The 14,846-nt window shown below is 44.8% G+C and overlaps 3 protein-coding genes and 2 non-coding genes across 5 annotated transcripts; 4 read left to right on the top strand and 1 right to left on the bottom strand.

The window, feature by feature from the left end:
- Positions 1-435: 435 nt before the first annotated feature.
- On the top strand, positions 436-3,655 carry LOC123448876 (mitoferrin-like). The gene is made up of 2 exons (XM_045125906.1): positions 436-1,544; positions 3,112-3,655. The coding sequence occupies exons 1-2, from the start codon at positions 555-557 to the stop codon at positions 3,313-3,315; spliced, it is 1,194 nt and encodes a 397-aa protein (XP_044981841.1). The 5' UTR covers positions 436-554; the 3' UTR covers positions 3,316-3,655.
- Positions 3,656-3,796: 141 nt separating this feature from the next.
- TRNAG-GCC lies at positions 3,797-3,867 on the top strand. Its single transcript has one exon. It is a non-coding gene; the product is annotated as a tRNA-Gly (tRNA).
- Positions 3,868-4,235: 368 nt separating this feature from the next.
- On the top strand, positions 4,236-5,848 carry LOC123446583. The gene has a single exon (XM_045123160.1). It carries the CDS (start codon positions 4,440-4,442, stop codon positions 5,604-5,606), a length of 1,167 nt encoding a protein of 388 aa, XP_044979095.1. The 5' UTR covers positions 4,236-4,439; the 3' UTR covers positions 5,607-5,848.
- A 7,286-nt stretch (positions 5,849-13,134) lies between these two features.
- Positions 13,135-13,205, top strand: TRNAG-GCC. The gene has a single exon. It is a non-coding gene; the product is annotated as a tRNA-Gly (tRNA).
- A 121-nt stretch (positions 13,206-13,326) lies between these two features.
- On the bottom strand, positions 13,327-14,450 carry LOC123446582 (uncharacterized protein At5g01610-like). The gene is made up of 2 exons (XM_045123159.1): positions 14,132-14,450; positions 13,327-13,866 (listed from the first exon to the last, which is right to left on the bottom strand). Exons 1-2 carry the CDS (start codon positions 14,216-14,218, stop codon positions 13,441-13,443), a joined length of 513 nt encoding a protein of 170 aa, XP_044979094.1. The 5' UTR covers positions 14,219-14,450; the 3' UTR covers positions 13,327-13,440.
- Between the last annotated feature and the right edge of the window lie 396 nt (positions 14,451-14,846).

The raw sequence follows: 14,846 nt of genomic DNA, 5'->3' as shown, positions 1-14,846 counted from the left end.
TTTGTCAAGTCCATTTCATTAACAAAGTTTCGGCCACTAGACAACCTCATTTTGTACTCTTTGACCTGCAGATCCTTATGTTGGACTTGTATTCCTTGGCCCTCTGTTCCTTCCAAGCACAATCCGAACCCTCTTTTTTTTTCCCAGAAAAAGGCACAATCCGAACTTAGTTGTGAGTTGGGACAGTTCTATCACAGATTCAGTGTCATGGGGGACAGACGGTCAGCCCGGCAATTCAACTTCCACTGGAGAAAGCGTTAACGTGTACTGCAATCCCAATTAGATCAGAGAAGAGATTGATCTCTAGAATATTCCTTAGACGTAAAAGGCAACTCTCCTTGCTCCTAGTCGGAATAATGATTTACAATATCATCAGGGAATGAAGGAAGTTCATTGACGGCGACACAAGAAAGAAAGTAAGAAAGAAAGAAGGAAGGTAGTAAAAAAGGGACAGAATTTGCCTCGTGGAAAACTGAAAGGGAGAGAATTTACATTGCGGGAGTAGCAGAGGAAGAGAAAAACTTGGGGAAGAAACTGGGAGAGGAGAGGAGAGGATGCCTGGAGACGACCACCGGGGGGGCGCCAACGCCTCCTCCCCAACCCCGTCCCCTCCGCCTAAATGGCGACATCTCCTCCAAATCTCGCCTCCTCCTCTTCATTATTCCTCCACCCTCGCCCCCTTCCCCACCCCCACCTCCACCGCGTTCCCGCTCAAAACCCTAACCCTAGCGGCGCCCCTCGCCATGGCCGCTGACTACCGCACCCCCGACAGGCTCCTCCCCGCCGCCGCCGCCGCCACCGAGGAGCCGGCCCAGGACCCGCCCAAGCCGGCCCTCGGCGTCGCGGGGCCGGCCGCCGCCGCGGCCCACGATGGCCTGCGCTTCTGGCAGTACATGCTCGCCGGCTCCGTCGCCGGCGTCGTCGAGCACACGGCCATGTTCCCGGTCGACACCCTCAAGACGCACATGCAGGCCGCCTCGCCGCCCTGCCGCCCCACCCTCTCGCTCGGGGCCGCGCTGCGGGCCGCCGTGGCAGGGGAGGGCGGCGCGCTCGCGCTCTACCGCGGCCTCCCCGCCATGGCCCTCGGGGCCGGCCCCGCCCACGCCGTCTACTTCTCCGTCTACGAGTTCGCCAAGTCGCGCCTCACGGACCGCTTCGGCCCCAACAACCCCGCGGCGCACGCCTCCTCGGGGGTGCTCGCCACCATCGCCAGCGACGCCGTCTTCACCCCCATGGACACCGTCAAGCAGCGGCTGCAGCTCACCAGCAGCCCCTACTCCGGCGTCGCGCACTGCGTCCGCACCGTCTTCCGCGACGAGGGCCTCAGGGCCTTCTTCGTGTCCTACAGGACCACGGTGCTCATGAACGCGCCCTACACCGCCGTCCACTTCTCCACCTACGAGGCGGCTAAGCGTGTGCTCGGGGACATGGCAGCTGACGAGGAGTCGCTTGCCGTGCACGCCACTGCGGGTGCTGCGGCCGGCGCTCTTGCGGCCGCGTTAACCACACCACTCGATGTTGTCAAGACGCAACTGCAGTGCCAGGTGAGGATCTCACGCATTTGGTTTGGCGGTTACCTTCAATGACGTCTAGTAGATATCACTGGAGCTGGTCTGAGTTTGATTTGTGCGGCTTTGCTCTGCAAATGGAGAGATTTTAGGCCTGTGCTGGTGTTTCTGTTCACCTCCAAGATTCTTGGAATGACTTTTTACAGTTTTTATTATTATTTTCCAGTGGCCCTTTGATCTGTTAGTGACTTATTGGTGATCACTGTCCTTATAGGGTGCTCTGTACCATTAATGTTGAAGAGCTAGCGATACAAGGAGCATATTTTCGGTTGCGCCAAGTGCTAACTGACTAGTTAGATATAGATATGCTAAACTTCTGAAGCTGCAGTCTTTTCACCTATGGAACAATTAATTGTGCCTTTCTGCTAGGAAAATCAAAACAAACTAGTATAGACTCAAGGTGTGAGTTGTATGCCCTGGTTGAAATGACATCAACATCCAACAGCTGACCTTACAAGGTTTTGATGGAAATGTTGACGAGAAGTTACAAATGGTTGGTGGTAATCACATTCATAATATTGTAGTTGTAATAACTTGGAACATTAGTGCTAATAGCGTCTCAATATCCTCAGCTCCTCACCATCACAAATGTTTGACATGACACACCGATTGTCTTATGCGTACTTATATGGGGCTTGTAGATCCGTTGTCATTATCAATCCATCACTGGTAGTTCAGCTTATTGAACTTGTACCTTTATTAATTTTATGACTAGTCATGACTATCCCTAGCTCAGTTAATTGAAAAAATATCCTCAGCTCCGCACTGTCATTAGTGCTAATAATATCTGAATATCCTCAGCTCTGCACTATCATTTGTAGTACTTCTGTTTGATATGACACTCCAATTGTCTTAAGCATACTTTTGTTGCTTGTAGATCCATTGTCCTTATTGATCCATCATGGGTGCTTATTGAAGTTTTACCTTTATTAATCTTATGAGTCATGGCTATCTGTAGCTCAGTTAATTGAAAAATAGGGTATTCTTATGTGCTACATGTACACAATAGATATTGTCAGCAATCTCTTGGTCTTTAGGCAACATAGCGTGTATGCTTCCTTTCTATGGGTCCCTTCAGTACTAATAATTGTGAAACTCGATGTTTTACACTGATTCCGCCAGCCCGCACGCAACAGAGAGAGAAGTTGTAGCCACCTTGAAATCTTCCCTAAAACCTATAGAGTAATTGGCTATCATGAAAATCTGGTGTGCGTTGCATGTGTACTGTAGGTCATCTGGTACAGCCTTACAATATAAAATGGATTAAAGATCAAGTTGCATATACTCCTTTGTTAACTATATTTGCTACAGTAGTTATATTACTACTGTTGTTTTCTGTAGCTAACTAAATAGGCCCCTTCTTAAGTGTGGTCTAGCTAACAGTTGCTTATTATCATCATTCCATGAGCTGTGCATGTCATCATCTTTCTATTTTCCTTGCACATTTTCAACTTTGGATAATCTTCCGTTTATGTTTTTATGCGAATGTCATCCACCTGTTTTTTACTTTTCAAGGTAATAACAATGTTCTTTTTGTGGTCAGGGTGTATGCGGATGTGAACGTTTTGCTAGTAGTTCTATAGGAGATGTGTTCAGAACAATTATAAAGCGCGATGGATACGTTGGGCTTATGAGGGGATGGAAGCCGAGAATGCTATTCCACGCACCGGCAGCAGCCATATGCTGGTCCACATACGAAGCCTCGAAGTCGTTCTTCGAAAGATTTAATGAGAAAAGGAGAAAATAGTTGGAGCATTTCTTGGAAGTGATTGTGTTTTTCTGGAAGTCAAGTACTTCCATGCTGTGGCGTGTCCGTCTGCTGACAGAAAGAGGCAGCGCCTGGATGCAGCAGAGGATCCATTTGGGATGATGCAATGCGCATCGAAATTTGTCTAACGATGATCTGTCTGTACGTTGTATTTCTTCTCTTTTTGGCTGAGTTATATGTATCATTTTTCCAGCCCGTGGTCGGGATAGCAAATACCAGAATAATTTTGCCCTAGTTTTTCAGGATCATTGAGCACACTGTATGGCCTTCTTTGTGTCAGATTATTGATAAAATGAAATGAGAATTTTGGTTCTGTTAACATTTGTGCCCATCGCCATATATGTTGTAAATTACTCTGATGTGTGCCTAAATATTTTATTGGCTACGATGAGGTTGTGCATGATAACATAAGAGATCAAGAACAACATCTATTTGCTTGTCGAGCAAATGTATCACCAAAGCACCAGTGGTCTAGTGGTAGAATAGTACCCTGCCACGGTACAGACCCGGGTTCGATTCCCGGCTGGTGCAATATACATTTTTGCTCATTGCTCATTGCTCATTGTATGTTGTGTTTGTCTTCTGAGTTGATGGCGCTGGCCACATAATCATCTACTCATCCCTGTAAATGTGTCATCTTGCCACAATCTCTTGTCTTTGACGGAAATTTCAGGAGATAAAAGTCATCGTGTACTAGGTCATATGCCCATGGGATTGGATTATCGAAATATCTGTGCATGTTCCTACATAGAGTGCGGTGATCGTGGCGGAGCCGGTTAAGCCAGTACGTTGTTCTCGGCAAAACAAGAAACTCCTTGGAGATTCCAGTGGTCAAACAAAGGTAATTTTTTTGGACGAAGCTTATCTTGCGAAACTCAATGTTTTTCTTTTTCTTTTTTGCGGTGTGCGAGACTCTGAATGTTGTGATAATAATACGTGCGCTAGCTGCAACCAATCGCGTCAAACGACGCGTTTCCTTGGTCCACTGTACAACTCACGGTTGTCCCGACTTTTCTTGTCTAATTCCTTTTTTTACTAATCAAATCACACGATACGATCAGATCGGTTCATACAAGTATCAGTGCCGTACTGTATGTGTATATATGCAAAGTAAACTTGGAAGACACACACAAGATTCAGAAAATCAAGGAGCCATGTACGCGACCAAGCCGCTCTCTCTCTTCATGAGCCAGCCGGAGGCGGCTTCCCGGCCGCCGCCGGACGGCCGGAACTCAGGCTACCTCGTCGTCAAGGGCGACGAGAACGGCGACGACGACGAGACGTGCTGCTGGGGGCAGTGCGGCGGGACGCGCGTGCGCGACCTCCCGTTCCCGCAGGACCGCGTGCTCACGCTCCGCTACACGGAGCACCACGGGCAGAGCAGCACCACCTACACCGACTCCGTCGTCTTCGTGCCCGTCCCCGACCAGCCCGTCGCCTCCAACCGCTACTACGCCGTCGTCGCCTCGGGCAAGCGCAAGGGGCTGGTCCGGACCTGCTCCCGCGAGGAGGACATGACCCCGTGCTGCTTCTGCCGCTGCATCAACGACGTCAAGCCGCAGCCGTTCGACCCGGCCGACCTCTACCAGCAGATCGAGATCGTCCAGCGCCGCCGGGGGCGGTTCACGGCCAAGGCCGTCGCTGCCGACGGCTTCCCGAACTACCTCTACCGCAAGAAGTACTGGCGCGTGTACGCCTCCAAGCCTACCAAGAACCGCCTCGACCTCGGCGACGCGCCGGGCCTCAACGTGGCTCTCCGGTCGCGCCAGCTCGCCGACGCCTCCCCCGCGGCGACGGCGGTGTCGACGGCTGTCGGGAAATGGTACTGCCCGTTCTATCTCGTCAAAGAAGACGGCGTGTCCCCGTCGGAGCAGATGGACCGCGCCGCCTTCTACGAGGTGGCGCTCGAGCAGCGCTGGGAGCCGGCCGACGACACCCGCGGCGGCTCTAAGCTGTACAGCAGTAAGGTGCTCATCGGCGGGAGCCTGGAGGCGAGGCAGGAGGTGTCCAGCGGCGCCCCGCGGCACGGCGACGGGTACGTGTGGTTCAGAGCCGCGGCCGGGCAGAGCGTGGGGGTGTGCGCGAGCGTGTGGGAGAGGATGCGGTGGGAGGAGTACAGGGGCGGGTGGGTCGACGAGGAGGAGGAGGCCGACAAGGTGGCCGGACGGTCGGTGCTGGTGGAGAGGTTCGTCGTCAAGAGGATGGACAGGACCGTCGTGGTGGCCTTTGACTTTATGCATCTCAACAAGGTCAGAGGGAAGCAGGCGTGAGGCATCACTGCACACTGTACACCCATCGCAGAATCTTCAGATAGTATTGTGTCACAATTCCAAAAAAAAGTTAGTATTGTGTCATACCTTGTAAATAAAATTTGTCAGATGATGAAGGAAATTGTCAGATAATATTATTTGTATTTGTATGTAAATTAAGATTTTTGTACCTATTTATTGTACAACATAATTTGAGCAATGCTTCACCAACTCCACGACTGATTGTGGTATGAGATGTTGCACATGCATGACTCCCATATCTATTGGGCACTGAAAGCGGGTTTGTAAGAGCAATTACAATAGTATAGTCAGCTGCTGGCTATAAACCATTGTTATGTCATCTATAACCCATCTTATAGCCAACATGTATAATAGTTCGTTGTAAATGTGTACTATTTTTTTATTATATGACCCATCTTTCATACTCACAAAATGTCTGGAAGCACGTGCTAGAGCTGGCTTTTAGCTAAGAGCTCGCTTACCTTCTCTCTCATCTTCTCTTTCCTTTAACTAAATAAAAATATATTAGTTTATTCCTTATAGCCAGCTGACTCAGCTTTATCGTACTTGCTCTAATAAGCCCTCAATTCAAGAACCAAGGTAACCAATGTGTGGTGTTATTCACGAGTCCAATGATGACTTGTCCTAAGTCGCGCTATTCGTCATCCTGAATGAGGAATAGTTATTCTTCACCCCCTCTATTTTAACAACAATGCACTGTAATTTTACATTCCGTAAATTTTATCTTATTTTATACGTAAAAAGTGACCGTAAAAAATATAATCAATGTAAAAATATTTCATGTCGCATAAAATTACGAACATAAAAAAATAGTGCAAAAAGTACAATAGATTCAATTTTTTCTGTTGTTGTGACCTATATTTTTTTCTCTTTTGTTAAATTTTACATAGCGTTTCAATATAAATGTAACTAGTTATATTTTAAATGTAATTTATTTGTAAATTGATCATAAGATTACCTCGGGTGAAGAATAAACTATTCTGCATCCTGGGTGATGAATGGAGTTTCTATAAGCCTAACAACCAGTTGGCATCACAATGTAGAAGTTTGTAGCAAGCGGTAATTGTTTCTCGATGAGAAAGAAGATATCAATCCATAGAGGTGTAAGATTTTCGCACCAATGATAAGTTCTACGACACAAATATAACTTCAGTTGTGCCCCAACAAGGGTGTCAACCTTACTAGTCTTGTTAGTAGTCCGATGACAAGATAATTAAAAGATGGTATGATAGCTAATATTTTTGCATTTTCAAAATAAATGGTAATTGAAAATAAAAACGCGTATAAAATTTGTTGGAAGTTAATTCTTATGCTAAAAACCGGACCAGGTTTATAAATTCATCAAATTCAACTCTTGAATGCATAAAAATGGGGCAACTTACACAGTCATGTGAAAAAGTCTAAAATGAAATTTCTCTGTGTGATGATGAAATATTCACGTCTTTGGCAGTCTACTCGGCCTCCTCCGCCTACAAGGCACTCTTTGTTGGTGTGGTCGCCACTAGCATGAAACTCCTGGTGTGGGATAATTGAGCGCCTCCAAAATGCATTTTTTTGCCTCGCTTATAATCAAGAGCAGGGTTTGGACGACTGATAGACTACATAAGAGAGGGTGGCCAAACTGTGGTCTGTGCCAACTTTGCAAGCGAGAGCCTAAGACTGCGACACACCTACTGCTTAAGAGAGGGTGTGGCGTGAGATTAAGCTTTGGCTTGGTATGTACGAGCTAGAGATCAATGCTCGGCTCGGGATGCTTTTCGTCGACTAGTGGTGGGAGCGGACAGTTCTACACACGGGGCATAGACGCACGGCAATAGCCTCTCTACTTTTGTTGGTGGTCTACGAAATTTAGAAAGAGAGGAACACGAGGATTTTTCGAAGCAAAGCGTCCATGCCCACTAGGGTGGTTGCCTTGATAAAAAGTGAAGCGAGGACTTGGATAGTCCCTGGGGCAAAGAAATTGAGCTCAATCATGCCATGAGAATAGTCATTTTGATGTCGGCCATTTGCAAAGGAGTAATGGATCTCATACCTATGTTTCAAACTCTTTCTTTATTAATGAGATAAGACAAATCCTTTGTTTTCGTTTCGTAAAACATAAATATAGGCAGTATGGACCTGACACTCAACGTACATCAATAGCGAATAATCTGCTTCAAGGCCAATACCATTTTTGCACCTATTAAGTATTAACTATAAATATTATTTCTTTAAGCAATATGACATATTGTTGTTTGCAGGATTTAATTAGAGGCTTCATACATATATTTATCCTTAGTGACAATTATATAATGCAAGCCTTTTCATCGTTTTATTACAATAGTTTACTTGCAATATTAAACCCAACTAATGCACTCCTTTTCCACCACTGATTACCCATCTAAACCAGCCAAGAGTAATAAAAAGTAGTAGAAAATTATGCATCTATAAATCAAACATAGGTCATCCATATGATCTGAACATCAAAAAATAATTCATCACACGATCAACATCATGACGAGGGTTTACATAAGATTAACCATAATCATGCAAGAAAACTTGAATGTCTATTGTATTTATCTACAAAGGGGAGATATTGCATCTTGGCTACTAATATGAACCCAGTCCAGGGGTGGAATACTCACAAGTCATCTCAGAGAGACGAGGATCAATGTCGATGAAGATGTAGATGAATCGCCTCTCTGATGGAGAGCTGAAAACGAAGATTGCCTTGAAAGCAAAGTGGTGGGGATGAAAAAACGGTCGATAAATATGATGGAGGTCTGAGGGTACATAAAGCCTTTAGGACATAGGGGCATCACGAGTTCCCTAGGGCGCGACGCCCTTAGACATCTCGGCGCCTACATAGAGTGTCTAGGGGTTGCGGGGTCGATGACCTACAAATGCACATGGCCATTGCAATTCAAGGTAAATAGAGTTTATTGATCCAACATGGAGCGATGCACAAACAGTTACCAACCTCGCGACTACGTTCATACTCAGACCGCAGTATGGAAACATCCTATTGTATCAATTGCAAATTACCAACCTCGCGACTACGTTCATACTCATACCGCAGTATGAAAACATCCTACTGTATCAATTGCAAACTGGACTATAATAATGTTTTTATCGAAACTACTAAGAGAAGGTAAAATGATAAATAAAAATTGAATAAAATAGTAGATAACGCTTGAGTAATCGAGACGTTATCACGAGGTTAGGAGTCCTTACTACTAGTACGATCTACATAACTTATGCACAAGCATACTTTTAGGTTTGGATACTTAAGCCACTCTTTATGTTTCTCTCAGTTGGCGGAGCCTATATAGTATACAGTGCTACACGTAGTCTCCGTGTCACACACGCCATCATCTTTCCTCCCACGCATGTTAGTGCAATGAAAATTAAGGATCTCCTCTTGGATGCGATCAACGGGTGGTCTTCATTATTCCCTTATCAAATTATTAGAGATGGAAGGGAGGTATTACTATCACCTCTTTACCTTCACTTCCAACCATCACACGAATTTTAGCGTGAATTCAAGGGGGAGGTAGCTTCTGTCATTGCGAACCTCCGCTCCCCGTTTCATTCAGATAGTAATATCCTTGCGTCCAAATAGACAAATGTTGGATGGTGACCTTCACCCAACATCACGAAGGATATTAACATAAACATGCACAAGAGGATTTTATATCTTGCATAGTTATTCACCTCAAATACAACTAGAGTTCATATTTATTCCCCGATAACTAGTAATTACTCAAATATGGAGACGTATAACATAGAGAGGGGAGACAAGTTACAAGACAACATGAAGCAGGGAACGAGAGATGCACGATAATGTTGATGGAGATGGCACCGACTGGAAAAGCCAGAGACGGACGTTGGCAGAGCCTCCTCCCTTCTTCTTCCTTCTCTTAGCCCTTCCTCTATGTGGAGTTGTAGCAATGAATGTGTTGCGACACCTGGTGGAACAGATGTTGTTGGAAATATGCCCTAGAGGCAATGATAAAATAGTTATTATTATATTTACTCCTTCAAGATAATCGTTTATTATTCATGCTATAATTGTATTAAATGAAAACATAGATACATGTGTGGATATATAGACAAAACAATGTCCCTAGAAAGCCTCTAGTTTGCTAGACGGTTGATCAATGATGGTTAAGGTTTTATGACCATATGCAAGTGTTGTCACTTGATAACTGGATCACATCATTAGGAGAATCATGTGATGGACTAGACCCAAACTATGAACGTAGCATGTGATCGTGTCATCTTATTGCTATTGTTTTCTGCGTGTCAAGTATTCATTCCTATGACCATGAGATCATGTAACTCACTGACACCGGAGGAATACCTTGTGTGTATCGAACGTCACAACGTAACTGGGTGACTATAAAGGTGCTCTACATGTATCTCCGAAGGTGTCCGTTGAGTTAGCATGGATCAAGACTGGGATTTGTCACTCCGTGTGACGGAGAGGTATCTTGGGGGCCACTCGGTAATACAACATCACATACAAGCCTTGCAAGCAATGTGACTCAAGTATGAGTCACGGGATCTTGTATTATAGAACAAGTAAAGAGATTTGCCGGTAACGAGATTGAAATAGGTATAGGGATACCGACGATCAAATCTCGGGCAAGTAACATACCGAAGGACAAAGGGAAGGTGATACGGGATTATATGAATCATTGGCATAGAGGTTCAACCGATAAGATCTTCGTAGAATATGTGGGATCCAATATGGACATCCATGTCCCGCTATTGGATATTGACCGATGAGTGTCTCGGGTCATGTCTACACAGTTCTCGAACCCGCAAGGTCTGCACACTTAAGGTTCGGTGATGTTTTAGTATAGTTGAGTTATATGTGTTGGTGACTGAAGGTTGTTCGGAGTCCCGGATGAGATCACAGACGTCACGAGGGTTTCCGGAATGGTCCGGAAACGAAGATTCATATATATGATGGTTTCATTTGGTCACCGACAAGATTTCGGGCATTACCGACAGTGTACCGGGAGTGACGAATGGGTTCCGGGTATTCACCGGGAGGGGCCCACCCACCACGGGAGTGGGCCCAATAGCACTATGGTGGCGCACCAGCCCTTAGTGGGCTGGTGAGGCCAGCCCAAGTTGGCTATGGCGCCTAATACGTCCATTTTGCATCATGCTTTTATGTTGATACTAGTTTAGTGCCCGTGCGTTGCCACGGAACAACAAAATTACTGTCCCTATCATTGTTGTCGGTTATCAAATCCGATTCAATCTATCAGATTGTCTTGACGCTAGACTTAACCCCTTATCTTTCGTTGTCGTTGGTCAATGAGAGGGTCAAGAATCATCCTTCCATCGTCCTAGCTGAATGCTTGTGCGTTGTCATGGAACCAAAAAATATTTTAATTCATAAATCTTTTGAACTTGTATAAACATTGTTTCAGTCATGCAGCGACAAGTATCCATTTATTTCCTGCCCTCTTCTTTCATAATTGCATCAAATATATCCTTATCTAGTACTCCTATATGACAAGGAATGAAAAATAAATAAAATGACATCAAACGTGAGGAATACTGATATGCTTTACAACCCCTAACAGGCCAAAAATCAGTTGGAAACGAACAAATTAATAATAATGTAAAACTTATCTTTCAGGACATCTAGATAATAATTCATCTTATATTGAAATATGAAAATACAAAAATAGAATTCCGAATCTGTCATGCGCTGCATAGATAGAAGGAAAAATCTTGTATTGAAATAAATTTATATTATAATATTTCATATTTGCGGACACTTCAAGACAAGGGTTTTCTCTATTGTTGTACTTCCAGCTACATATATATTTTCTTCTAAACTACTCCCTTCGTTTCATAATATAAGTCTTTTTAAAGATTTCATTAGAGGACTACATACGAACGTATATAGACATATTTTAGAGTAGATTCACTCATTTTGCTTCGTATGTAGTCTCTTAGTAAAATCGCTTAAAAGACTTACATTTAGAAACGGAGGGAGTATAATACATACACATGAGCGTGCACAAACAAATCTCCTCATGCAAAATAAAAACTGAGTAGTATGCCCAAAATACACGTCAGTGTCAAATTATACAAATACAATAATAATTTTGATGATAGATAGACTAAGACAGACCAAGAAACAGCTTGGAAGTCTATTCATTGGAGTACCAAAATAAAAAAAGAATAAGCATCAATATTAGGAGTTGTGCTTCCCATTCCTTTCAAATATGATAATATCATCAAAAAAGTAATGCACTCATATAATCAAACTTGCATGAAGTAAGACGCAGAAGATCTCTACATGGGGCTCGACCGTGTCCCGTGTTATGCCCATCCTCTGCGTAGCACCTCTCACAATAGGTCAACCTGTTGCTCAGTAAATCACCGCATTTCTTTCCTTAGAAGTGTCTGTGGAGTCGCTCCTCGGCCATCTTCGTCTTTGTGTCCAAACATCGGGCTCCACATAAATAGAGAGATAACCAAATACTTGCAATGTTGTTAATTTGCATTTCAATATTAGTCAGTAATGGTGTGAAATTGAGCTAGTTTTGTATCTATGGGTTGATAAACTTCCCAGTGAGAAGTCATGCATCCGTCAATTTGCAGCATACAAAGAATGTGATTGATGTGAGTGGATATTGATGTACTGGTGTTGATATAAGCAAATCTCTTAATAAACTAAAGCCATCGGCCATATCTATACCATATGGGACAATGCCTAGTAAAAATAATTTGCAGTCACAAGACGAAGCTGAACCAAGTGCTGACAAAAATGTCATGAGCAGCCAGCTGGTACAGTTCACCATCCGAGCATACTTGATAGTGCAAATGACATACGACTATCACAACGTAATTTTTTTTACCAGTACTAAATACTGCCCATCGTCTTAAGGCCAACTTATAAAGATAAGTTTCATGATGGATCAGAGACCACTCGGTAATTTAGAATCCAGAAGAAAAAAACACATATAACAGGTAGCCGGCAAAGCGGATAATAAAGCTGAAATATCCCCTTATATTTCTTCCAATGAAGTCTCGCCTTTAATCATCCATTCATATGTAGTCATAAACAATTGATAAAAGGAGCAGTATGCTTAGGGAAAATATTTTTTCTATGCACATCACTCTAATAAACACAGTACAGGTTGATTAAAAGATATCCATCTATATAAAGCTCTTGTTTGATTCTACCCGAGTGCTGCTAAATGTGATGATGGAGTTGCTGCTTGTGAAGATGCCTTTTCACTCATCGACTTTACCCACTCACTCCTTCAGCTCCTAATCCTTTATAGTATAAAGTTGTATTAAAATTTAAATAATTACTTGATTTTGGGACAGAGGAAGGGAGTACAAAGTTTTCGTCCAGAAAAAGGTGATATCTGTGTTCTTGATGATTTGGCAAAAGACAGAAGTACGGGTCGATCATAGCGCCCTGCACACAAGTGGTGAACGTAGGCGATCGATTTCCCATTAGAAGTGCATGTTAATACTCACTCAATAAGCACCAGTGGTCTAGTGGTAGAATAGTACCCTGCCACGGTACAGACCCGGGTTCGATTCCCGGCTGGTGCAATTTCTTTTTTTTTGAATCATCCTCTTGTGCTGCCGTACGCATCGAGCTTGACATTTTAGAACACTTTTTTTTTGTGTTTTGAAAAAGGGAATATTTTAGAAACCATATGAGCTGCAAAACTGAATTTTGAATCCCCATTTACAAGCATCCCCCTCTTACAGCAGGTCGAGTAAAAGTACGTGATCAATTATTTCGGTACATAATCATCTCGGCGAGCGCGACTAGAATCTAAATCTAGAACTCGTCGACGGTGATGGCGCCTCTGATGACCTCGTACGCCTCACGGCTGCGCGACTTCTTGATGCCTACGGCGAAGTAGACCTTTGCGGCGTCGGCCTTGACGGCGGTGACCCTGGCCCAGACGAGCACCTTGGCTTTGAGGCCCTCCACCCCGGTGAGGCTGCCCTTGTCCAGCGTGCCGGCCACCGTGGTGTCGAAACGCAGCTCCGAGCCGTCCCTGTAGCCGACCTCGCAGACCGCCGGGATGTGCACCGTCAGCCGCCGCGTCTCCGGGTCGAACTCGTAGTTGGTGGCCTCCCGCGGGAACAGCCCCACCGGCAGGTCGTGCTCCTGGAGCAGCTCCGCCAGCGGCTTCTGCATCTTACCCTTGAGCTTGTTTACCAGCCATTTTGCTCCGTCCCCGACGCTGGTTGAGAGCGACTGCACCACCGATCCATCATCAGCCAAAGGAATACATCGAATAATACTGTACATCTTAATCATCAGAGTCGGATTTCAAATTTGTTATGGCGAGCTTGAACGTCGAACCAAGAATATCACATGGCAATCCAAACATGATCGACCTAAAACCACGAGGAAAAAAATTGCTAGCACGAGAACAGAGACAATACCATGACCAAACAATAATTAGAGGAAATATGGTGCGAGAGAAGAACAGAACAGAAGATCGATGAGATGCACGGACCTCGATATCGTCACCGGCCGACGACATCTCTTTGTTGGCCCGCTGCCCCAGCCAGTAGGAGCCCATCTTGTTCATGATCTCATCCATGTCTCGCCCAGGAAGCAAGCGCTTATCCCTCTTTCTCTCTCTGTATGTGCTCTGCTCCCTCCTGTGATATTTCTTGCTCTGTTTCTTGGTTTCTTGGGATACGATGCGAAGCAGGAGGAGGGAATAATTGTGGGGAGCCTCGTCGTTGGCCAGGACAGGATCAAAGCAAGACGAGGAGAAAGAAAGTGGCAATCCATTACCGCGTGAAAGAGACGGGTCTCGTATGGCTTGGTCGTTAGCACGGTTGCGCGTGTTGAAAAACGCCGGCTGTTGATGGCATGCGTGACTTGGGAGGTGGGTCACCTCGCACTTTAGAGCATCTCCATCGGCAAAATGGAAAATTTTGACCAAAAAACCAAACTAATTCACAAACTCAACTACGTTTGAAAAAAATTTATCCACCTGATCCTTCTATGTGACGTCTTTGTCTTAGGCATCATACTACATTGTGTGACGCCCGACACTACGTTGTGTGACGTCTGAGACCTAGTGTGACGCCTAAGGCATAGACGGCACACTACACGGTGTGATGCCTAAGACAAAGACGTCACACAGTGTAGTGTGGTGTCTGACTGTCGGGCATCACACAAAAGGGTCAGCTGAGTGAAAAATTTTTAAACGTAGTTCA

This window comes from Hordeum vulgare, chromosome 4H (assembly GCF_904849725.1).
Source record: "Hordeum vulgare subsp. vulgare chromosome 4H, MorexV3_pseudomolecules_assembly, whole genome shotgun sequence".
Lineage (NCBI taxonomy): Eukaryota > Viridiplantae > Streptophyta > Magnoliopsida > Poales > Poaceae > Hordeum > Hordeum vulgare.
This window is presented reverse-complemented; position numbering and strand designations above follow the sequence as displayed.